Here is a 26,111-nt window from a genome sequence, read left to right as displayed (position 1 = left end):
ATATATATATATATATACATACTAACGATTGAGAAATAGCATTAAGAACTCACATTTTGTCAAATTACAGATAATATCTAGTAAAACTGCTGAAAAAAACTTAATTTACGTGTTGATTGATCACATCATGAATATTTTTACAATTTGTGGCCATAGTATTACAGTTTTTGCTGTATTTAAATCAGCAAAAATATAAATATTTTACTGATTTGCTGTTGTTGTTGTTTTTTTTAACAATTTTTGCACATTACAGTATTTTTTACAGTGTGATTTTTGTTTTTCAAATGTCAATTCTCAAAATGCAACTTCTTAAATTTGTATATTTTCTGGTTTCTTTACTGTATTACAACAAACTGAATATCTTTGTGATGCGGACAAAGACATTTGTAAATGTTTTTTTACTTTGAGAAACACTGAGACTGAAAACTTTTTATGCTTAATCTAGAAAATAATCAACAGCATTAATAGCCCCTAAAATAACTGTTATTTGCATCCCTCCTACATGCTGAACTAAGGTTGCAGTCTGTGGCGTCACATTTACTGTACAGAAAGCGAGGCGTTTAAATCTTTTCATCTGACTTTCTGTTTTTATGCTATTTGTTCAGTTACCTTTGCATTAAAATGGCATCTATGTTCTCATCTAAATTCCTTTGATAAGATGAGCACATTTCTTAGAGTACTGCTTCATATTTAAATTAAAAAAAAAAAACACACACTCAGGAAGTAGTTTCTCTGCTGCTTTATGACACAGTTACAGTCACTGCGGCTACTTATCAAGCCTTCAAAGCATATCAGATCTTTAGCTGGATAATGACTCAACCTTTAAAGCAGCATTTGGTTTGATTTCCTTTAGAGTTAAAACTTGTTGGTCACAGTGAACAGCGCGCTTTATATTTATCTGTTTGTACTCAGTCAAATGTCCAACAGGGACTATTTGGACATCCACTGTCCTGTTGATGTGTTCCAGGAAAGTCCAGCATCCAATATTCATGAATCACTCGATACACAAGAATGACCAAAGCTGGTAATCAAGACTAAGTCTACATCCAAATGCATTTGGCTTTTGGTTAAATTTTTACCTCAAATAAACCTCTACATACTCATCAGAATAGCTTAAGAATGCAGTGCTTTAAAATCACTGAAGTCAAAACTTTTTTTTTAAATGCATCTAATTTTTTTTTTAACATTGTGATTATTCTCTTTTGCCCAACAATTCCATTGAATTCACTTTATTTGAGTTTATGAGCAAATCAAACATGTTGGCACAGATTCAGAAGCCTGGAACCAGATTAGAATTTGTGTCAAAACTGTAAAAGATCATTTTATATTACAATTTAATTAAAATCCAAACCTAAAATTTCACTTTGCGTACATTAGAGCCAACAGTAATGAAAGCAAGTTGAACCAGACTGATCACTTCATGACAGACACACACTTAATGTCACCTGAAAATTATCCTTTTACTCCACTTTGCCAACACCGAGCTACAAATCTCCTCCCGTTTCTAGCGTTTGCTCCATCTCATCTTCAACAATAACATCTTCAGGTCGGTAATAACCTGCAGTCTGACTGTGGAGACGTCTCACAGGAGAGAAAAAAAAAAACATGTTTTGCTGCTTCTGGCCGCTGCTGAAGCTCTGCAGCCCCAGACATAAACAGTGGCGTGGCCGTGCAGAGGAAGCTGTGACCAACTCGTCCACGGCACTCAGGTGTAAACACTCGGAGGACTTTAAAACACGCTGAAGACACTCGACTGTGGGGGAATCTGGCATCTGACACGCCAGAACATGAGGAGTGAATCTGCGATGAGCTCACTGAGTGTGGAGGTTCCAATCCTCTTCGCATCAAAGACTCTTCACCTCCACCCACAGCTCACCTCTTTCCAAATAAAACGATTACACCACGGACCCCAGATTAATTTGATTTTAAGAAATGATCCTCTGGAACCACATCTGAGGAGACGGTTGTTGTTAAATATAATTTGGTACAGAATTATATAACTGATATTTGATGCCAGAAGAGTAAAAACCCCGTGAGAATAGTCCTTATATGAGCATATTGTGTGCTCGTGGAAGAAAACCTTTAATCTGAACCCCGGATATTCAACCCAGAGGAGACAAAATCCACCAACCAGCACCTCAAAACCTGTGTAATTAGTAGAGTACATCTCATTTTATCACAAGGCATCGAGCTTTATCTAGCTTTTTTAAAAAATGTAATCAAGATGTGACATCTGTCGACCGATTTAAACACACACTTAGCCCAAGTGCAGACACACACACTTCACAAGCCTTCAAAATAAGTCGTTGTGCTGCCGTGCGTCTTGATAACATTACGCTGTCAGACAGACCATTAACAAACAGTTGATTCATTCCAGATCAGACGCTGCTGATAAAGCGTTTAAATGAAGCCTGTGTTTGTGTGTGTGAGACAGTGTGTATCAGACCTGGCTGATAGACAGACACACAGGCAGAACGAGACAGACAGGTCCTTGTGCACAGGCAGTACTGTTTCCAGAAGCAGGGTGTGTAAGACAGGGAGTGCCCGAAAGACACACAACACACACACACACACACACACACACACACACACACACACACACACACACACACACACACACACACACACACACACACACACACACACACACACACACACACACACACACACACATGTTTGTACTTCTATCTTAGTGAGGACATCCATAGGCGTAATGCATTTCCTAGAGCCTTACCCTAACCTTAACCATCACAACTGATTGCCTAACCCTAATCCTTACCCTAACCCTAACCAAACCTCAATTCATACCTGTTCTCTAAAAACAAGTCTTCACCCTCAAACATGGCTGTTTCAAAGTGAGGACCGGCCAAAATGTCCTCACTTTGTAAAAATGTCCTCACTTTGATAGTTAAATGCAGAAAATGGTACTCACCATGTAGCAAGTACAAGAACACACACACACACACACACACACACACACACACACACACACACACACACACACACACACACACACACACACACACACACAGAGCAGACAAAAACAAATGTGAAAGTACAGGGTTAGAGATGGAACAACAAACACTGACTGCACTGACTCAGTTTGCTTGAAAGGAGCCCGTTAGAAGACGACAAGTTGAGGTTGGGAGCATTCTATGTGCGTGTGTTTAACTAAACAAGCAAATCAATACAAATGCTAGTTATATTGTACATGAATGGCTTGTTTTCAAAACTCCTTCTCCAGTCATTAGGCAGTTTCTGGGCGCTTTTGTTTGCTCCTGTCATGTTTTTACTCACTGAGGACTCATATTTCTCTGCAATATAAAGTCCTGCACCTCTATGGAAACAAATACAACCATGTCTACAGGTATAAAGAACATAAAAATGTGTTCTGTGCAGTTTGACAGCTATAATTCCTGAAATCATAACACAACTGACAACCAAAGTTGCATTTCTTGGAGTATTATTTTCACCCAATTTTAAAAATTAATTGGAGTCAACATGTACAACATTTGTCCAAGTGTCCACGGTGTCATCAATGCTGGTAAGAAACGAATGGTGACTCTCCAAATTATACATATTTTAGTATTTACATTTTAACTTTGTCTGCATCCAGTCTCTTTGTAAACACTCCCTGCAGTTCAGTCCAGTTAAGTTGAAAAGTCCCTGAATTTTTGCCACATGACAGTTGGTCAGAACTGAGGAGACATGAAGAATGAAGCGATTCTGATGAAATATCACAATAAGATTATAAATAGATTTGAATATCCTAGATGAGCACACCAAGGAAAATGGACATTTCTGTGATCGTTTAGTTTTTACAGTTTTTGGCTCTGATAAATAGTCATTTTGTCTGTTTCTTTCTTTCTTTTCCCTTTTAAACCACCAGTGGGTTATGGCACTCAGAGGGTTAAAACTCGACAAGTGAATCTCCACATTTAGAATCTTTTCCCGTTAAAATAATCACTGCCTGCCTTAAAACGCTCTTTTAATGTGTTTAAACTGTTGGCTATTTTAATGAAAACCTTACAGCTCCATATTTTTTGACATAGTTATGTTTTTTTTTTTACTGTTGGTTATCCTTCTAGTATTTGTAGAACTGCAGTGTCTGGTGTCTATTTTTTAAAAATTCAACCTTTTTAATGACCAACTCTGTCATCATGACAGTGTGCACTTCATGGATCATGTATTCATTGCTCCTGTCTTGTTTATTCACACACTATATTCTCTACTTTCCATCAGTACTTGTAGTGGATTCCTCTCTGTGATTCTGAAGACATCACCGGATGTTCAGGCAGAAAAGAATCACAAAGAGTCATAAGATTGGCCAGGTTGAAGAAGTATGTGGAGGAGAAAACAAACACAACAGAATCAATAGTACCATAACTGTATGTTGAAATCTACCACAGTGAAAAGTCCGACTTCCCTGTCCAGCTTTAACCTACTGCACTTAGTGTGTTTCTATGCACGCAATTTCCGTTGCGCTCAAAGGTTATTACCGACATTGTAGGTGTGCTCACTTTCAATTTTATTTCAAAACAAGATGATCTGGCCAAAGCCATCCACTTGCTCATATTTCTCACCTCTGCTGGCCATTTTCTCACATCTCTAACTGAAAAAATGATGGTAAAAAATACAAAAATAGATGTAATGAACAAGAATTTCTTTGGATATTTATCGAGTTCCCTTTTAGAATTCAACAGAACTTGATTTGTGTAATGAGCTGATGCCAGGAAACTGACTGTGATGGAGCAGAAATCTTCCGAAATTTCAGTCTGTGATTCTGCGACTCAGAAACTGCATCAGTAGGAGGAAGCTTTCACAACAGATGTTCGAGCAGCGCTAGCTAACAGGAATCTGCAGCACTTCGTGTGTCTGCTGTGGCCTTGTGATCCGCATCTCTCATAACAGAGTAAACATTCACAAGTTTCAGATTCCAAGAAGCTTATCTGTGACACTTTCCTCTCTTCTCACATTTTTTGTTTCTCCTTTTTTTTTTTTTCCATTGCCGTTTCTGTTTCAGGAGCGCACATCTTATCCACAAAGTCCACAAACTGAAAGTAGATGGTGGCCCTGTATTTGGTTTGATAGGTGAAAACACACGTGGTAAATATGATCTGATCACTTGTGAGGAGCTGCAGTAGATCTGTTAGTTTCAGTAAGCCTGCCTGCTGACCTCAGTTCTCCTGGTTCCAGAGAAACACACAGTTCTTTGAAAATCCTCCCCCACACTTGTGTTTTCACACTTAATGACAAAAGCATAAACCACATTTCCCCTGAAGCCAGCACAAAGGCCTTTGTAAAAAAAAACTGACTGGGAGAGAGAAAATAGAGGGACTCCAGTAAAAAAAAAAAAAGCTTCCCACAAGTGGCTGGACAGTTTCTCTGTTGCTTGATTTCTCCTGGTAATCAGATTCTGCAGAGCTTTGATGCTGGTCAAGTGATAAAGTAGGGGAACTACGGTGTTTCTGGGTCACTGAAACTGGTAATGACTCAGTTAAACAGACAAACAAACACGTGTAATAACTCCTGGATCTTTGTAGAAACATCAGAGCGCTGTGACATGATGCAGATGACACAAGAATGAACAATATTCCTTCTTATTCTCTGCTTTTCCAGGTTGTGATCTCTGTACTAATAGGATTTTAACGCACCCAACTTTACTCCGCAACGTTTTAACATGTGCCACATCTACTGCCAAGCTAATTGCATGGTGTCACGGTTCTTACCTACTAATCCCCTGCCTGGTGACTGACTGTTTAACAGTGAATGTGCCCGAGTCAGCAGGATGGCATCTTTGACTGTGGCGAGGAGCCAGAGCACTTAAGCCTGCAGCACCTCTCTATATTGTTCAATCTGTCACACAACAAAACCGGGGCCTCCGCTGCAGAATACAGCCAAGAGCAGCAGTGAGCTGCAGACAGACGGGGTCGGTCACAAGGCTGCCACTATTGCACAAGCTGGGCAGTCACGCAAATGTTTTTTGGTTCTATCTTGTTTGGATTTGTCCGTGTCGTAAACAATTTTGAATAATGAGCAGCAACAAGGAGGCCGGTCTGCTGGCGGCCGCCTCAAAGGTGAGCTAGTTCAGGCTCTTTTTTGGGCTGTATTGGGCCTGTCATCTTGTTTTTCAAATTTTATTTGGTGAATAACTTGAAACTGTCTCAACTACAGGACCTTCAGTGTGATAAAACAAGGAGGAGACAGGAACAAGAGGAGAGATTGATCCTGACTGCCTGGCAAAACATGGTGAGAGCATCATCAAAGAAAATTCTTAGAACTGGGTGAACAAATCTTTTTAAAAACTTCACATTATTTAGGACATTTTTTATCATAAATGCTTGGAAATTTAAAAAACAAAGATGTGGGGCGATGTGCTGTGTTTGTGAACAAGATTTAAATCCACAAGTGGCTGTGCAGATTATGCAATATGTGTTTTGTCAAATCTCAATCAAGCATCGCTTCTGTTGTATTTGAACAATCCTCACTGCTACACAACAAATCTCCCACTTTACAAGTAATCTTTGCACTCTTTCACTTTTAAGTCCTTCAAACAATCAAAACTACCAACAAGAATTGGGCCTTGCTCTTCTTTTGACTCCATGTTGCCCACGTGTCCCTTTATTATGACAGTAAAAACATTCTGTGTTTACTCAGAGCTGACATGGCTTCATGCCATGCGTTGCACACTATCAGATCTAATGGCTACATCATTAGCACTTTAATCATTTGTGTCAGTAGCTTATATATACCCTGAGGTTCATAGATGTGGTAGACATGTCTATAACAGTCAGTTCTGGTTAACAAATTATCCCAGTGTTTCCACTAAAGCTGTTGCCTCTTGCAGCAGAACAGCCTGAGTGAGGACTCCAGAGCTCCAGGCCTGCCTCAGTCTTTCCTGGCTAAGCAGAGACAGTCCACCCAGGCCAGGAGGGCGCTGTCTCCCCGGCTGGAGCCCAGGTAGGAGCCCGGCCCACTCATGGGCAGAATGGAAATCAAGACTGTGGAAGAAAGTGGGGACTTTCTGTCTTTTTTTGTTTTTTCTCCAATGTTAAACCATCTGTGCTGCTTTTGGTTTGCTGCTATCTCCCCCTGCTGGTCACTGCTGGTACTGGCTTTGCAAATAGGGTCAGAGGCCACTGTATTGCTTGTAAATAATCATCAGATTGTCTCTGAAACTCTTCACTGTATCATATTAGTGTTTTTTGTACACATTTTTAAAATGCAGTTTTCATTAGTAGTGATGCAAAACAATGACATGTGTCATATACATGTAAAAGTGTGTTGTTTTCACACTCATTTTATTCAATATTTGTCTAAATGAACAGCAAAATACACAAAATAATGCAGTAGAAATCATTCTATTCACAGGACTATTTTTAATAATTGGGCTGAATAAAGTGAAGAAAGTCATCAATGAATTTTGTCTTCTTTTCAGCAATATTTCTTGTGCAAACTTTACTCAGAGAGTATCACAGACTTTGTAGTGAATTTTCATATAAGACTTGAGATTCATTTACAGGAAATTTGCAAGTAACCTGGATGCAACGTTTAAAATAAAACAGATCAACAAATCATTTACCCCTGCTTCCAGTGCCCATGCTAAGCTTAACTAAATGCCAAAAACTGTTGTGGTGAATGTACAGATGTTAGAAACACTCACAAAATGTAAGAGTGTTCCTTTACAGTTACTATCAGTGCCAGCATATTCACAAATTTCCCAATTTCCTGCACTTTTGATCTTTGAAATGCAGCTCAGTTTACAGTTCAACTTCAACAGTTGTTTCTATGACAAAATCAAGAATGGTTTTCTATAATAAACTAACTTCCAAAAAACTGCATGTCCTCAAAGGCGCTGTCATCTGAGAGTAAGATAAGAAGTTCCATTCCAGTGACTAATTTTAAAGTGTGCAGTGAATCAAGCATTATACTGTAAAACACCACAACATCGTCCACCTAAGAGCCTGTGAGCTCTGAGCCCATGCTCACGCTGCGAAAACGCTGAGGTTCGTTGTAGGACGGCACAGCAAGGAAGGACATTTTGTTTCCACCAAAAGGAGGTTTGGGGATGGTGGGGACAGCCCTGTTTTGATTGATGGCTGGCTGGGAGCTGCAGTGCTCCAGACTGGAATGGGCCTCTGGGTGAAACAGGAAAGCAGAGTGGTGACCGGAGGCGATGGCGGATGCTGGCCGAGCGGACGTCTCTCTGGTGGACTGAGGCGGAGGAGGAAGCAGTGGAGCTCTGGAGGCCTCCCCCTTCTCTGATGTCGCTCCTTCTCCCTTCATCTGGCCCTCTTCCTCGCTCCCACCGTCCTCTCCACTCACCTCCATCCTGTCAGGCTGACCTCCAAACTGAACGTCCAGCAGCGGTGTTCGGACGCTCTTCTCCTCCCTGAAGCTGCACATGGTGCTCTGGGTCTCCTGTCCAAGGCCAGATGGCAGAGAGCCACCTTTGCCTATTTTACAGCTGCCCTCCTCCTCCTCATCATCACTGGTGCACTGCTCAATGCTGGGAGAGTGGTGGAGCCTCTGAAGCTGTGCTGAGGTGCGACGAAGAGCTCCTCCCATGAAGCCGGTTGGGGAAGGGGCTGCATTGAGGAGCCGGTTGAAGAGGGCCATGTTGGGATGGCGTGTGCCCGACTCCTCCAAGTTCTCAGCAATGTCCTCTAGAGGCTGGAAGTGCATCTCCTCCTTGGGAATCCTGCCAAGTATCAGCATAACTTATATTTCATGCTCCTGAAAATAGCAGAACACTACTAAATAGAAAAAAGTGTGAGATGGAAAACATCCTACTGGTGGATCCATAACTGCACAAACAATTAAATAAAATAAAATTTTAAAAAGTGCTTAAAATAAATCAGCTCATATAAAAGAAAAGTCAAAATCAATTGTATGAATGAAAATGTGCATCTGGACTGATGTACACCACTGTTCAAAAGTTTGTGGTCACTTAGAAATGTCCTTATTTTTGAAAGAAAATCTTTTTTTCAATGAAGAAAACATTTAATTAATTAGAAATACAGTTAGGGAAACACAGAAAGGCTAACTGGTGATTAGAAATCTGTTGTGCAATACATGTTAGCACATGAATAAAAATGTGACTTTTGGGTGACCCTAAACTTTTGAGCGGCAGTGTGTATAAAATTTTAAAAAATAAGCATGACGATGTAATATAACCTTCATGATGGGAATGAGAAACATTGTGAAGTTATTTGAGTACCGCTAAGGTGGAAAGCTCCTATATAAGCACAAACCATTTACGATTTACACCTACTGTGTTGTGTTATTGCTCTTTCTCAGACTCTCTGACTGCTTCACACGAAGAGTACTTTTACTTTCACCACCCAGACTTTCCCACAGTCTGAGGGGATTCCAGCTGAAAGTGTGATAGCCACAAAGTGAGAAGGTAAAAAACACAGACACTCACGCCATGTCAAAAGTGGACCCCTGGAAGGAGGGTTTGCGGAGGACAAAGAGTGTGGCTGCAGTGTAAGGTGGCCGGGGGTTGGAGTCGTTCCAGTAACGATCTCTCTCCATCATCGGCAGATCTCCGTACATCTCATCCACCGCCATCATGGACACCTGCAGCACCGAACGCAAACAGACGCATAGTATCAACAACAAAAGAAAGAGCTCAACTTACTGGCAAAGAAGCAGAAAAATGCAGGATTTGTATGACTAACTGCCAATAAGACATGGCGGTGAAGATAAAATAGGAAATGCTATGAAGCAGTATTTGATAATACAGCCTCAGATTTCCCATGTGGTATCAGAAATAAGAAAAAGAGCCAGAATTAAGAAACCTGGAAGTTTCTGTCTATCAGCCAGTTGGTCTCAAAGTCATCATCGTCTTCTCCAAAGGGGTTGATCAGCTGCTCCGCAACCTTCAGGACAAGTATCAGAGAATATAACAGAGCTGCTACTACAGAAAGCACTGATGGTTGTTGGCACCACAGAAGAGAGCAAAGGTAAAACCTTTACTGACCTTGAGCCAGCCTGCATAGAAGAAGAACTGCAGCAGGGTGAAGATGGGCACGTAGAGGTCCAGGTCATGATGTGGATAACCCTGACTGGGATCCAAGAACTGCCGACCAATTAGACACACCAGGAAAAAACTGTACACGGCCAGAGTCACCACCTGAGGGATGAATAGAGATAACGGACTACTCGCCAAGTTTACAACAACCTGTCTTGTATATGTTTAGATAGTGGGCCTTTCTCACATGTTGTCGTGCCTTAATTAGAGCTGGGTTCCATTCAGATCACGGTTTAAGCTGAGTCAATTATGATATCTCAGTTGCACTGACAAGCACGGAATTGCTTGTTTACTTGTTTTTTTCTTAGCAGAATCTATTGCAAAGTGTTTATTTTGAGCAAATATTTTACAGATATCTCTCATTTTCATATTTGCTACAACCACCAAGATCTGCACCTGCGGCGGACATCCTTATTGCAACATGATAAAATTCCTCAGCCTAAAGTTGTGTTTCCTGCAGTGCTCATGATGGAACAAGAGCAAGACAGCTAGTTATCTGCCAGTCTCGATGACCTCCAGTTTGTTCTCTTTGGTGGTCAAATGGTCATTTCAGGTGTGTTTTTGAGTCTCACTTCTCAGAGATCCAAACAGTGTCGCCTCTTTCATGTTGCCCCATCTTACCCATCCAGTCTGGTGAACCCGTACGTCCCCACTCGGTTCTCCGTTCCCAGGGGACGGGACTTCTGAATATCCCAAAGGTCCGTAAAAAGACGTTGGGGAATGGGCTTTTTCATTCTGGGCACCAACATTATGGAACAGTCTGCCTGCTGAAATCAGGCAGGCATCGTCCATTAATGTATTTAAAACTAAGCTGAAGACCCACTTGTTTTCTTTTACATATGAATTTTAAATTGTTTGTTTTACTGATGTCTTTTTTATTGTTTTGTTTTTATCTGTTTTTATTGTTTTTATTTCTGTGTACAGCACTTTGACTGAAAGTGCTTTATAAATAAATGTATTATTATTTTTATTATTATTGTTGTTACTCAGCCGACAAATGGTGCCAGGGCCACGCCTCCATAACAATCTGAGGTCACCACACATGAAGGTGGGAAGGGAATAATGTCTTCTCAGCAAGCTTGTTGCCCCACCGAGCCTGTTAGGCAGAAAGCTAACTGATACATGATGGAACATGTGTCACTTTGCGTGCGAATGTCACTCAGTTCATGATCCTGTAAATGCAACGGCCTTCATTTAATACCATTAGTGGCTCAAAGGCTCATTCACCATTGTTTCACCTCATCTGACAATACAGAGTGACTTAGCAGTTATTTAAATGAAAACCATTGAGATTTACACCATTAATCTGTTTGTCCACAGCTAGATAGAGTCCCATGAAATCTGACCTGAATGTTATGTTCCAGCTGAGGAATCAAAACTCATCCAGCTCAATCCTCAGTTCTATCTTCCTCTTCCAGGTGAGCTTTTCAAAGCGGCCGGCTCACGGTCAGGTGTATTAACTCTTTAGAGCTACTTCTGCTTACTCTAAAATGTTTCAAAGATGACCAAAGCTCACCAGATGTTCTACTTTTGGTTACAAGAATGCACACAAGACTCTTTATGCACTCCTAACATCTGAAGAACTGAAGACTAATAGAGCTACTTTTTTGGTTTTTTTTTAATGGCAACGTCCCTACAACAATAGGAGAATCTTTGGTGTCAGCCCATTGTACCACAAACATGACTAACGCCAGCAGTAGCTTTAATGGTATGTCCACAGGTCAGAGATCTGTGGAAACTTTAGGACTGATGTGAAACCAGTAAAAAACAAGAAGTTTTACCAAACTTGGACCGCCCGGCGACAAAGATGACCCCTGTGACCTTGAAAATGAGGTCAAGGTCACCAAATGCGAACTTGACTTGTGTCTTATTATGGTAGACCTGTGTACCAAATATGGTGAGGCTACATCAATATTTTATCGAGTTATCGCGTGAAAACGAAATTGTTACAGACAAACAAGCAAGCAAGACCATGCAGCTGAAAACAATACCTTCCGGAAAACGATGTTTTGCCGGGTGGTAAAAAATACACTGGGTTGTCTGTTCTGCTACAGTGAAATTTAAACTCAGATGGTGTTTACATCTGTTTGCTTCTCGAGTGAGGGGTGTACTATGAAGCAAGTTTGACATAGTCGGGATTTCTTTCTGTGAGTCGGCTGGACAGAAGTTAACTTTCTTTGTTAACCTTATTTCTGGTATTATCAGATGAAAAACTGAAAGACATATTCTGCAAATCTGTTATTTGAGTGGTGTACATCAGTCAGTATAAACACACGTCTTCCATCAACAACAAGTTCAAGTTTAGTTGTCATTTTAATTGTAACAAATACAGTTACACTTATATAATGGTTCTTTGTTCCACAGCACCACAAAGCCATACCAAATATTTAAAAAACGAACGTGAGGCGTGTTCTACGTGTGCGAGAAAACCAGAGTTCATTTACAGATATGTGAAAGTCAGCACTTACCTGAGTGTACACCAGAGGCACACTGATCATGTCGTAATGAAACAACATGCTGCACTTTCCTCTAAACCCATTCAGCTCCTGTTCACACACAAACAGAGATTTGCTGTCTTTACATCTGAAACTGAATCTTCATAGAAACAGGGCCTGCAGTCTGACGGTGTATGTGCTTGTAATACTGCACCTCCAGCAGCAGTTTCAGAGTGTGATCGTCTTTGATTCTGCCCTCGCAGCGAGCCACAGCAGCCAGGTTGGTGAACCAAACACAGGGGATCCAGTATTTGTTATAAGGAGAGTGGAGGCCCTCGAACTTCTTTCTTTCCTCTCTCGTCATAAATCCTGCACAAACAGCAGAGAAAGCACTTCAGGCCTTGGAATTTATTGACTACATTTGCAAAATGTGGCAAAAAAGGAACAGCGCCAATTGGAACTGTTTCAGTGTGTCAAGGAAAGTCTCAAATCATGTTTAACATTCACTCTCTGTTTGTTGGACATAATTCCATGATGCAAATCAAAGGTGCAACATGTTTAATAATAAAAAAAAAAACAGTGAGGAGAGGATTGCTACTACAGTGTCTCATGATCTTGATAAAGGCTCATGATAGCTTCTTTTTATCACCAGGGAATTTCATGATGTGCCCGTCCTTGTGGCTTCTTTTACGCTCCCTGCTGCAGAGAATGTACAGGAAGGCAAACATGATGTGAATGAGTGACTGATCGCATCACAACGTTTCAGGTCACTCCTCCACTGCACTGTGAGAAAAGCCATTCTAACATATGAAACTCACTGTTTACTCAGTCAGAAGTGAATTGGCTCAGAAAAGGAGACTTTTTTGTGGATTTTCATGGACAGCAATCACAGAGGATGCTGCTGGCTGAGAATATCACCACCCCCGTCCTTCTCACCGGCCTCGACCACATGGTCCATGGTGGGGAAGCGTTTGAAGACGGCGGTGCTGACAGAGCGGAGGATGAGCAGGGCTGACAGACTGGCGTAGCGCATCATGGTGCGTCTCAGCAGGCGACCTCGCTCATCGCTGCCCTGGAGGCCCCCCGATAGGACGCACATGAGCCTGTCAGGCAGCGGGATGCTGGTGTACTGGTTCCACCACCGGTTTACCACCAGGGTCACGTAGAAACCTGCAGGCGGTAGTGGAAAGAAGAGGCACAGGTGCTCACCGCTGCAGGTACAAGTTCGGCAAAGAGAGGCTAAAATGTAGCTTTCTAAGACTTGGTAGAAGAAAGTTTTCAAAACTTATAGTTTTTTTGTTGCATAATTTCTCCTGAAATCTAACACAGAGACTGGACACTCAGAGATAATGTTGGCTTATCTTATCAAGCAGGTGTTTCTAGGGATATAAATGCATGATAATGCTTTACAAGACAGTAACAAAGAAGACGCAAGTGAACAAAGAACAAATGAAATATACATTCAGTAAACTCAGTGCAGTGACTCTAGCAAACTGGTATCTTTTTGACTCAAATGCAAATGTCAACCACAGTGTTTTAGTCTCTCCTTGGCCTAGGTTAGACATACATCCCAAATGAGATGCATTGTCTTCCATATATATCCCTCTCTATTGTAAAGACTACTTTATAATCCCTTCAAACACAGCTCTTCAGGTCGAGAAGTGAAGATTCTTGATATGATAATTAACATAAAAGTAACTCAGACTTGTACTATTTTGCAGATCCCTCTTATTTTAAGCTCCAAACATGCAAAAATCAGAAATGTGAACATGAGAATGACCCATTACACCCTTTACAAGAACACAATTAAAGCCTACCCAGCACAAAGGACATGGGGATGAGACTGGCATAGTCGTTACAATAGATAGCCAGCTTTTCAAAATACCTCTTCTGGTCATCATAAAGTAAAAATCTAAAATGATAAATAAAAAAGAGAGAGAAATATCAAAAATGTGTTTATTATTAATGAAAGATAAAAAGCACTGAGTCTTTTCTGAGGAATTCTTTCCCTTCTTACCTGTAAGTGATGCTGATGGCAGTGTACATGGCAAAGAAAGCCACGAACTCTTTATACAACACCTTGTAGATGCTGCCTTTCCAGGCCAAAAGCAGCTTGGAAAAGCCACAGAATCGGGCGTTTGCAACTCTGGCTGTATAGGTGACAGTCATTGGTGACAGAAGATTCAAAGGTCTTCAGGAGAAAAGAGCTGGAGAAAGAGCGGCAGAAAGTTAAACCGGTGGGAACAAATGTGCGCCTCTAACAAGTTCAGGTGGAGAGTTTGTTGCGTAATTGACAAAAGGAAGACACTAAACAATTCTCTGGGCATCTTAGACTTAATTTATTGCACAGATCAAACGTTTCCCTGCGTTGTTGTACTACTGAACTAATTGGTAATGCATTTACGTTTACAAAGAACAGCATCTTCTTACCTTTTGTAGTCAATTGCTCAGCGCATCCCCGTGCGTAATTGGCACCGCTGGAGAAGGGAATTCACATTTTCACGCAGCAGCATCGTCCTCTCTGTGCTCACCGGTGGTGTTTTTTCACAGAGCTCATAACTCTGATATCCCCTGGCGTCAGCTCCGTCAACTCGAGGCTCACTCGGCTGCATGGCTGTAATCCTCGGTGCCTCCTCGGTGCGTCCAAGTGGTCAGTGCGCCCCGGGGTAAATCCCCAAAACGAGGAGGAGGAGGAGCTCGTTAGCGCGGCCCCCGACCGGGAGAGCACGGCTCGGTGATGGACCACAAGCGACAGGCCGCAGCGCCGGGGCACAAGGAGCGCACAGGGCCGAACAGTACAGTAGGAAATTATGAAACAGGACAGAGCCAGTGGACCGTGGTAAACTTTCGTGTTACGTGATATGAAAACAACCACCAATTCCCCGGTTATGGGTCTTTAATTACAACTTGTTGCAGCTAAAATGACAAACAAACCATCATCACAATGCAGGAAACGTTATGTCACCGAGTCTCCTTCACTTTTGTTGACCTTGCTTTTGGAGAAAAAAAACGCAATGAGGAGTGATAATCCCACTTGCTCGCATCTGGGCATAATGTTTTGCCATCAACCATGACTTACAGATAATATTCTAAGCAGAGTTGACACTTTAAGTGCTATGGATACTACGTCATATTTTCTTCTCACTTTTACTCTCTTGATTCTACTTTGTTGGCCCTGAACTGCTTTGTCTGAAGGTCAACTGAGGCTTCATGCTCTGTCAGAGTCAATCTGCAGGCTGGAAATGTGCTTCAGTCCACTCCAATTAGTCAAAGGAATAACCACAATAAAAGCTGTGAGCTGAGGCAAGTTTGTTTTAATTAACACTCGCAGTATAATTTAAAGAAAATCTATAGAAAACAGATTCTGACTCAAAAGCATTCAATGACAGACAAGGGGAAAGTATGGTTTAGCTAAAGGGTCGATTCAGCTGTCATCTTTCTGTTCAATCTGACTCCAGTATTCAATCACCGGGGCATGGATGCTTTAAATTTACTTCAACAACTCACCGTTCATTTGTTCAAAACACTTGATCAAGCAACATTCAATATACATATTTATTAACAATGCACTAAATAAGGCTACTAATATCTTTCAGTGTTCCCATAGCGGTAAACAGGATGGACATGAAATACTTGACAGAGATGAGAACTGGAGGGTTCTATGAGCACTGAATGGGAACTGGGAGTTCAACAATGTCACGCAGCTTCTTTTAGCTTCCAGTCCCTCAAATATCATTATTCACATCACACATTTGTGTCTTAAAACCGGTTCTGTGTCCGGAAACATTCCACCTGAAGCAACGAGAGGCGCTTAAATTTTCGACAGAGGCCATAAAGTTCAAATGACACATGGCTGCATGGGGATATAGAGCTCCTAGTTTGACTCGATTCAAAATGAATTCAAAAAGAAACACTGTTGATCAGCTGACTGCATTTAAGTTAGAGGGGTCTTATGGTCTGTCACATGGTAAAAGAAGCACTTTTGCTTCAGTTTTTGCTTATTGAAATTACAAGTACGGGTCAACCAATAATAGGTATGATCTGATATTCAGCTATTTTATTTTTGTAATCAGTTCCCGGTGAATTACATGAATTGAAAAATGTTTTACTTTGTCTCAAAAGCAGCTGCATCTGTCTTTAGCTAAGTCCCGACTATGCCACTGTCTAATCAGTTCCATGTTATTTAATGTTCTTAAAGATAAGTGCTTAAAAGTTTTCTTTGAATCAGACATACGTGACATAAATAAATGCATTTCTATGGCATTTTGTACTGGAACTTGTCTCATTCTAAATTTTGACACCAATATTTTCATTTTTCCTGAAATTAAATAACAGTAATTGGTCTTCTTGACTAGCTCTGAAAACGCCTATATCAGTCGACCCCTAATTGTTCAAGAATCAAACTTGAAGACCACAGGCTATATTCTGTTTTTTTTATTATTTTCAAGAGTCTTTTTTCACTGCCCCCCCCCCCCCGCTACAACCTGAATCTGTAGAAATTTGGATGGAACTTCCAGATGTGTTTACAGATGCGGGGGAGACAGAAACAGCCACCAAATTGCACAGAATAAACAAAGCATCAAACATCAACCATCTGAAAAAGCTGCTATATCCTGGAATACACAGCACAGTCACTGGAAACACTTTGTTTTTTTCACAACTGAGGCTGGACACTGCGCAGGATGGAGGAGGAGGAAGAAGAAGAGGAGGACGAGGGTGTTTTTTAGTTGAGAGGACGTTAAATGCTTTAAGTAGGAACAGCACAACTGTCACAGTAGATATGAAGACAGGAGAAGGTGAAGTGAGCGTGAGGCAGCACACACATGTTGCTGTCTTATCTCTAGCGATGCAGAGGTGTCTGTTGTGTGTGTTGTTGTCAGCTCCCCTTTGCTGTGGGCGTGCTCTGCTGTAGATGATGGGCTGAGGAATGACGATTGAGGCTTCTGCTGCAGGGTTTGAGGCTGGTTGGGGGGAGCTGGGACTTCAGAGGTGTTGTCTGTAGGGAAGGGATTAGGGAGACGAGGAGGAGGTCCTGCAGGGGGGCAGATCACTTGTTTGGGGGTTTGTAGGGTTCCAGAAGTTGCTTAGAGAACGTGTTGACCTTGTCGGCACCTCGAACTTCATGGGGCAGCAGCGGCAACTTGACTATGTGGAAATCTTCATAAAGATCCTCCATCTGTAAGGAAGACGGCAGGCTAGCAATGATGACGTGTGACATTTACAGCTAAACATTTAGGCTTCCATAACACCACTGTACATACCTGATCTAAATACTTGGACTGAATTTTATGGCGGGCTTCACACATTTTACACGGCCTCTCAGCGTCGGGGAAAACAAGTTGGTTGACAATGATGTTGTGCGTGTCGATGCGGCATTTGGCCAGTTCCTGGATCAGCCGCTCTGTCTCGTAGAGCGACAGGAACTCAGCGATGCACACACAGATGAAGGTGGTCTGTTCCTGATGGATGCAGAGGAAAGTTTAACAGAGTTACAACACAAATACAGAAAGATTTTAGCACAAATGGCTCAAGTGACGAATTGTTCTCAGCTGTTCTATGTGTAGGGTTTCTAACTTTGATATGGTACCTGCATAAAAATATTTGAATTAATACAGCTACTGTACACTCACACACTTGAATACTTTTGCAGGAATTCAAATTATTTAAACACCTTCTGCTTAACTCTAAATCTTGTTTGCCGTGGACCATCTTTTCATTTGCTATCCATTGTTCCACCTTAACAGGGCTCCACATCTTCACTCCCTACCCTAAAATGTAATCTGTGAGAAGTCTCAATGAACACAAGGAAAACCTTTAATTAAAGCAACTGTAATGTGCTTCTGTTACAACTACTACTGTTCTATACAAGTGTGACTTACAGGATCTTTGAACTGTTCACTGACTGAGCGAATGACTGGCAGGGTTTCCTCGAGCTTGGAGGCCAGCTGGTCTGCGTTCATGTCGCCCAGACCGAGCATGTTGCACATCTAGGGAGCGAGAGAGAGACTGCTCTAAGGGCTTATGTCAGCTACATTTTTAAATAACAAATAACTCTTCTGATTGTCTCTCCTCACCTGAGAGATGAACGGGCTGATCTGGTTCTTGATCTGCATGAGGCGGCCCAGACCTCGCTCCACAATGGTGGGAAAGTTCAGCAGTCGCAGTGTGTGACCAGTAGGGGCAGTGTCAAAAACAACCACGGAGAAGTTCATTCCTTTTACTAACCTAAGGCGCAGGCAGACAACAGAACCGAGTTAGGCTGGGTTCCTGCCACAGAAGCTTTCAAACACTGACACTTCTACATCGCACACATAAGAAGAAATGCCACAGATCATTTCCTCTCTAATTTCAGCCAAGATTTGAAAATAATCACACACTACAGGATGCTATGAAGAATATCTTGCCCCAGGGACCAATTAGGGAGCAGAGCATCATGTCACATGATCTCATGGGGACACAATAATAAAACAAAAACAAAATGGAGACTGTGGAGCATTAACTTGCTGGAACACTAACTATATTTTGCAGTAAGAAAAAAAGCAAAAAGTTAAATATGTCTGCAGGAGAACATGTTTGGAGAGATGAGGTCACCACAGTTAGTCTGTTCTTTAATGAAAACTGGAGTTGAGGTTTTAAATATCAGTTTTTTTTATATCTGCAGCTAATGTTAGCCTCAAGGGCTACAAACCTTAGCTTTGCATGGCAACTGCGTCACGGGTGCATGTGCTTCTGTGATAAATGTAACCATCTGAAATTTAACGCATAAATTTCAAACATGGTTGATATTCTCAGGCAGCCCTGATGAGTCTGTGAGCAGCTCAGGGGGGCTAAGGCTGGATCTGTAAACGCCTCACATCGCCAAATAATCTGGGTCAAGCTCTGGTTTAGATCAAGGCCCCAGAGCAGACTACTCCTCTGACGATTAGGAAAACGTGTGAATCTGCCTGAAAGTTCCTCTTCATCTAACACTCACTACCTTTTCTTGATAAGCTCAGTCATGGTACAGTACAAATGCAGAATTAAATAAATATTGAAAAAGAATTATCTGGCGTCCCTGTGACCACAGTGATTTACCTCATGACTTCTGCATAGCTCATGGCTTCATCAATACCAGGGAAAGCGCTCATGGCCTCCTGCATCATCTTCTTGCCCATACTGAGCATGTTGTCTTCCTCGAAGAACTCATCAGGTAATTCGGCCACACCAAGGCTTGGGTCAATTTCCTGTATGAAGAAACACACTCAACAAAATCAGCACATTACAAAAGATCTAAACAAGTTTTTACGCCCTCCAGGGATTCCGTTTGGTACACAGTGGTGCTTTTGAGTCCGACTGTCCTCATGACACTGAGTAACTTCATGCACTAAATTTAATTTCTGAAAAACAGCATAAATATACCTCTTTGTTTGTCTCAATGGCTTTAATGTAGTAAAGAGGAATTTTTGAATTCGAGGCATTGTCACAAAGTATAATCACAGACATAAAATAATACAAAAATACAGATTTCTGAATCTTTAGCTGCTTCATTTTCAGGACTCACTGTCTCGTGTAGGCTGGCTTACCGTCACCTTTGACTGTGACATTTAAAGAGCTCTGAGCCACTGTTAATGTTGTTAATAACGTCTGTGCGTCTCCCACAGGTTAAAATATCTGTTATGAAAAAGCCACATCACAGAAAGAGGCATTCTTCTGCAAAACTGGAAGAACTACACAGGAAACTATTCCTCCTATTAAACAGTAAACGTCCGACTTCTTTCACTTGTTTTCATGATGTGATTAGATTCCTTTAGTTGTATGTGACCTAACAGTGAATTGTTAATATACAAATTTCAGTACATTTAATGCTCTACTCCCTGACCTTTCCTTTTTTTACAAAGTGCTTACAGATTTCTCACTGTGGCATGACTTACCATTGCAAAGAGGTTGTCATAGCCCTTGACCTTAGTCGGCACCTTTGAGAACTTCTGGTCAAAAGCGTCAGAGATGTTATGGGCAGGATCTGTGGAGATGATAAGGACGCTCTCTCGGACAGCAGCCAGCTGGACAGCCAAGCTGCAGCTGGCAAATGGCAGAGGAGAGGAGACGGATTTGTCCAACAGGCAGACGGATGTCTGAAGTGTCCCTCAAGTCAGCACCGCATCAATAAATCATCTAAAAGCACTAAGTTAAAGCATCATTACTTTCAACTATGTAGGAACCAGTTACTGCAATGAAACTAGTTCATCAATTATTACATTTCTGACTGTCACACAGCATCTATATTCTGACTGATATTCTTTGCATCAGTCAGTGACTTCAGAAACAGTTAGAGGAGACAGTGTTTAAACCTTAGCGCAGACTTGACTGCTAATGCTAGCATCTTTACCTCCGTGTGTTGTGGGTGTCTGTGACCTTAAATTCAAGTTAATATTGAGGAACACAACATAGCGTAAAATATTCTCTCAATGAATAAGGGAGGAAAGGTGGAGAAGAGGAGTCTTTCTGTGTCACTTTCATCGTGATTAGCGGAGAGTGTCATAAATCCATGTGTCAGCTGGACACGACGCTGAAGTTGGCTCCAAATTCGTATCTTCAGAGTCGGTGGTTAAGGTAACCTTAAGGAAACTCAAGTTAGAGTGGTGAGACTGATTCTCCGTTTTTTCCATTCTAATTGTTTAAAACAGTATTTTTTTTATTTTTATTTTTTTACCTTTATCCTATTTATGCACAAAGGGGGAAGTAAGATCTAAAATCTCTGAAAACAGACTGGTGGACAAATCTGTCCTACAGAGATTCCCCTCTAAAACAGTCTCTGCTTTACAAAACCTTTATTCTATTTGTTAAAATGCAAAACTGGGGGAGAGATGTCACTGCTTTTAGTGAATGTATAAGGGCAGGTTTAGACAAAAACTACTATAATTAGACTGATCAAATTTAGACTACACTGTGTCTGAGATGCCAAGGAGTCTTTTAAGAATAAGGGCATTTTGAATAAACCTATAGTGCTGTCGGACATCCCTTTTTAAATATGAAGACCTTTATTGTATTAGTCAAAATGATAATAAAGGGAGAATATCCCACAGGTGCTAATTAATTGCCCCATGGGGACAAAAAAAAGTTTTCTGAATCTAAATCTGAAAGAATCTATAAAATCACAATTTCTTATTTATGATCTAATCCAGATTTGATGACATCTGTACATGTAGAGACATATCTTGAACTGTTCTAATGTGGTCTACTTGCTAAAAAAAAGCAAGGATTTTTTTTGTACGTAATTGTGAAATAATGTGATCAACATTCAAAGCAGTTATGAAATCTACCTTATAGCATATTCACAAAATATATACTGACAGCACAAATTTCAAAGTGGGTTTCAGACAGCACAAAAGACTTACTCAAAATTTCTATCAAGGTTTTACGTCATTGAAATGTGAGAAAAGTAAAAAAAAAAAACAAAAAACCATCAGTTTCTTGGTAACTCTCCTTAACTTCCTGTATTACTACTAAAGCTGAAGCTACGAATCTGAACCTAACTTCAGTGTCGTCGCGAGCTAACGTTAGCTGGTGACTGTGCTTGACAGCACTCGACCACCGGCAAATAGACACCTGGCGATCATCTAAATGACCTAAGACGTAACAGTGGTGAAATTTCTATTCCAGCGCGTCTTAAGCTAGAGAGCTACGTCTCCTTAGATTCACATCGTGGAGAAATTAACCCATTTTATTCGTTTGCTCACAAAGATCCACGTCAACTTATGGTAACAGCTAATCTAAGCTAGGTGTGTTAGCCCGTGTCAAAACCGGCAGGGAAATAGGTTTTTTATTCAACTTACCTACATGTCGTTTTACCAACTCCACCTTTTCCACCCACAAATATCCATTTCAGAGATTTTTGCTCAATGATATTCTTCAGAGTTGGTTCTAACGGCTCCACATCAGGCGCATCTTCGAATTCGTCTTCCAATGAAGCTGCCATCTTGTCTGTGTACAGTCAACGTACAGCTCAAGGGGGCGGAGCCTCACTGCTGCGTTCAGGCCGTGTCGGAGCTTTAAAATATGCATCTGTCTCGGGTTAAATTTAAATAATGTTAAATCAAAAACAATTTCTAAAATATTTTAGTGGTTGCTGCTGTAGGCGTGTCTCTATAATTGTAAACGTCTAGCAGTCACGTAAGTTAATTTATACAGCGCCTGATTATACACAGAGCATACTCTAAGTGCTTTAAAAACAAAAGTAAAATACAAAACACAACAGAATATTTAAAATTTTTAATTTTAAATGACTGAATAAACTACACATGAATTTTATAGAACAATTAAACTGATAAACTAAAACAGCAAAAATAAGAAAAATAAAAGCATGTAAAAGATTAAACATGCAATAAAATAGAAAAAAAATAGACGTGAGTAAATGAAAGTGCAGGCAGTTGTATCAATCTACCTTCAATAATATACTCTTACATCAGTAGTCATGGTTATATTCTCAGAAATCAATCAATCAATTAAGCTTTATCTGTAAAGCATCTTGAGCTCATTGTAATTCAGATAACCAATAAGGAGATCAAAAGACAGAAGAAGCAGAGAGTAAATTCATGCTACATTAAATCAGAATAAATAGAAATGCTTAAAACAACAAAACATGGATATAAAATAAAACACAACTCAATTGCATTAGCTTAAAAGACAAAAATACAATAAAATAATTTTTGAAAATTGATTAAGACTTGAACAATGTTAAAACAATAAAATAGATTGACTAAATAAAAAAGGTAATGTCTAGATACCACACTAAATCAAATTCTAGGCTAAAGATAATGGATTTCATTTTATGTTTAAAGATTTCAACACTTACAGCTGTTCTCAGGAACTCAGGCAGACTGATGCAGAAGCCTGGAGCATAACCACTAAAAGCTGCCTCACCAAAGGTTTAAGTCCTGCTTTGGAACTAACAGACTCATGTCAAAGGACCTGAGGGGCCGAACTGGTTCATAAACTACAAGCACTGAGACATATTTGCCAGTGCAAGGTCATTAAGTGTTTTTAAATTTTAAAATCAATACAGAAACTGACAGGCAATCAATGTAAAGATTTGAAAGCAGGAATATGGTCCCTCCCTCTGGTCCTCGTGCATATTCTGACTGCAGAGTTCAGAATTAACTGTAGCTGATTTTTAACATTTTCTGACAGAGCAAATAAAAGAGTATCATGGAAATCAAGCCCGCTTGAATTCAAAACACATATCTGTTTGTCTGTATCGCTCAAACAGAGAAGTATATATTAGTAATAGGTCGTTTTCACCCATTATGATAAGAGTAACAATTAAAGCAAATGAAATCTAGAGTTTAGGGTGATATTTTCATTTACATCTAACAAAACCAGCAAGAAAAGCTTGAACAAATATGTAATAATTGCCAAATATTTTCACCCAGAACAGAAAAAAATGAAGAAGACACTAAACTCAAAACCAGTTTTTCATCTGGACCTTTATTCAATTAACAGTTGCTTTGTTCAATTAACTTGTTTTTTATTTTTACAAGTTGAAAGAAAAGTTGATATTTTCTGCAGTTAGACATCACTTATTGCATAGACATTATTTTAGACAGACAAAACAGAACATTTCTTATCTTGTTTTTAGTGTATGACATTCAATTGTGTGTTTGACTTAAAAAATACTATGCTATTTGCAAAAACAGAAAACAATTGTGCAGAACACTGAAAACATCGCTTCATATTAGACACTGATTCAAGGATTTCCCACGTACATAAATGTAGCACCAGACACATGAAATATGGGGTCATAAAGCCTTCAATAGAGAGAAGAAATCACTGATAAATGGCATTTACTTGAACTGTATATAAACACACTTGTGAGAAAAAGTTGAAAACTTAAGCCCAAGAAAATCGTAGAAAAATAAAAGTGAATGAGCAGCCTGAGCAGCATTTTCTCCAAACTACAGAGCTGTGGTGACACTTCCAGCTGCCTGGCTGTCAAAGTATCACTGAGAAAGCGTAATGATGCTGAAAATCTTTTGCACATAAGAGAAAATATGTTTATAAATTGGACTTAAAGCCAACAACATTAAGATTCATACAGTGTTGGAGTAACTAAAAGTAGATAGGTCTAGATTTCTAAAATCAGTCAGCACAATTTTGATTAAAATTTCAACTAAAAATCAACAATGACAGTGTAAATGCACACCCAGCATGCATATCAAAACCCAGCTGCAAAAAAGGAGTGAAAACATGAACAAAACATTCATTGACATGAACATAGGCATGCTGTGACCACAGGATAAGGCATTTGTCTCCATAAACACCTTTTCTCTGCTTCACCTGTCTCCATCTCCTTGCTGCCATCAGACCTGTTGCCTTTAATCCCTCCGGATCCGTCTCTTATTTCTGTGCAATGCCAAGCCAGGATCCTAATGTGAGCTGTCTGAGCTCGCACACACTTCATCCCACTGGGAAAAGAGCAGCTTCGCTCTCCATCTGCTCTCTCACAGTCAGTCTGCCGCAGCCAGCGTGGCCAGAAAGCTGGGCCCAGATCTACCCATCGGTAGTGCAGCTCACATGTCGCTGAGCGAACCAACCAGCTTCTGACTGAACTGACAACATCTGAGGGCAGAGAACCGAGGTCCAGCTCTGCAGCTTCCTTCTGCAGCTTCTGTCGACTGTTCACTGCAGCATCTCTGAGCTCTGAAGAGGAACTCAGGTTGAACTTCTCCTTGAAGGTGGTGTGCTTTAATAGTCCGTGCTGCAGAGGTCGACTTCCCTCAGAGGCCTCAGATGGCTGATCTATGGACATCCAGAACGGGTCAAAAGAGGATCCAAGGAGACGCAGGAGGCGAGATGGACGGCGATGTCTGGGTTTGGGCAAGTAGAAGTAGTCTTCAGCTCGTGTCTGGAGGGAGTATGGACGGATTGGCTGCGAGTAGGACGGTAGACTGGCTCTCAGCTTGAGAAATGGTGAATCCCAGTCTGCATCCTCTTGATCTTGAACCACGGTCACATTTGGAAGCTGATTTGTGGTTGATATATTTGAAGTAAAGGCAGCAGATCCATGCAGGAGGACACACAGAGAAACCCAGCAAAGAGAGATACTGAAATAAGATGTTCTGCACATGGTCTTCAGGTTTGGACAGAAGCTCAGAAGAATGACATTTGCTCGTTTAGTCTTCCTTTTTCACCCGTTCAGTTATGGTTTTTCCTCTTTGTGCTTTTAGGGACTCTGTGTACCCAACACCAGACATCCTTGAGCTCTTGAACAACAACATGTTTAATGTGGCTTCTTATCAGCACATTATTGGGCGCAGCCACAACACACCCGAGTTCCCACTTCTCATTCAAGGCTCTGATGTTTTGACTAAGTCGCCAATGCAAACAACAGCAGGAATCATTTGCTGTTTCTGAGAATTACTTCAATTTAGGAGGCTCTATTGTGTGGATATTTCAAGTAAATGGGTTGTTATTATGGGGTTGTTAGCAGGAGCTAAAAAAAGTATTATAATTCACAAAACATACAGAGTAAGACACAAAAAAGTCCAATTTGACTTCAGTTTGGTGGAGCTGTGTCACGTCAAACACAAATTGCCCAAAATGAATATCACTGGAAGCCGTCATTACATGAAATTTTGTCATTTATGGTTAAAAAATAAAACAAA

The 26,111-nt window shown here is 40.7% G+C and overlaps 4 protein-coding genes across 4 annotated transcripts; 1 reads left to right on the top strand and 3 right to left on the bottom strand.

Moving 5' to 3' along the window:
* The first annotated feature begins 5,897 nt into the window (after positions 1-5,897).
* Positions 5,898-7,413, top strand: LOC110966283 (protein Hook homolog 2-like). Its single transcript, XM_022215602.2, has 3 exons — positions 5,898-6,077; positions 6,175-6,249; positions 6,848-7,413. The coding sequence occupies exons 1-3, from the start codon at positions 6,033-6,035 to the stop codon at positions 6,962-6,964; spliced, it is 237 nt and encodes a 78-aa protein (XP_022071294.1). The 5' UTR covers positions 5,898-6,032; the 3' UTR covers positions 6,965-7,413.
* best2 (bestrophin 2) lies at positions 7,269-14,641 on the bottom strand. Its single transcript, XM_022215600.2, has 9 exons — positions 14,489-14,641; positions 14,289-14,383; positions 13,408-13,641; positions 12,686-12,840; positions 12,505-12,582; positions 9,986-10,138; positions 9,804-9,884; positions 9,428-9,582; positions 7,269-8,701 (listed from the first exon to the last, which is right to left on the bottom strand). The coding sequence occupies exons 1-9, from the start codon at positions 14,638-14,640 to the stop codon at positions 7,957-7,959; spliced, it is 1,848 nt and encodes a 615-aa protein (XP_022071292.1). The 5' UTR covers position 14,641; the 3' UTR covers positions 7,269-7,956.
* Positions 14,642-15,769: 1,128 nt separating this feature from the next.
* get3 (guided entry of tail-anchored proteins factor 3, ATPase) lies at positions 15,770-22,457 on the bottom strand. The gene is made up of 7 exons (XM_022215601.2): positions 22,284-22,457; positions 20,382-20,529; positions 19,546-19,694; positions 18,546-18,696; positions 18,351-18,458; positions 17,733-17,930; positions 15,770-17,647 (listed from the first exon to the last, which is right to left on the bottom strand). The coding sequence occupies exons 1-7, from the start codon at positions 22,424-22,426 to the stop codon at positions 17,519-17,521; spliced, it is 1,026 nt and encodes a 341-aa protein (XP_022071293.1). The 5' UTR covers positions 22,427-22,457; the 3' UTR covers positions 15,770-17,518.
* Positions 22,458-23,915: 1,458 nt separating this feature from the next.
* On the bottom strand, positions 23,916-26,036 carry LOC110966290 (noggin-2-like). The gene has a single exon (XM_022215614.2). The coding sequence runs from the start codon at positions 25,571-25,573 to the stop codon at positions 24,707-24,709; it is 867 nt and encodes a 288-aa protein (XP_022071306.2). The 5' UTR covers positions 25,574-26,036; the 3' UTR covers positions 23,916-24,706.
* Between the last annotated feature and the right edge of the window lie 75 nt (positions 26,037-26,111).

The sequence above is a fragment of the Acanthochromis polyacanthus genome, chromosome 3, assembly GCF_021347895.1.
Source record: "Acanthochromis polyacanthus isolate Apoly-LR-REF ecotype Palm Island chromosome 3, KAUST_Apoly_ChrSc, whole genome shotgun sequence".
NCBI lineage: Eukaryota > Metazoa > Chordata > Actinopteri > Pomacentridae > Acanthochromis > Acanthochromis polyacanthus.
This window is presented reverse-complemented; position numbering and strand designations above follow the sequence as displayed.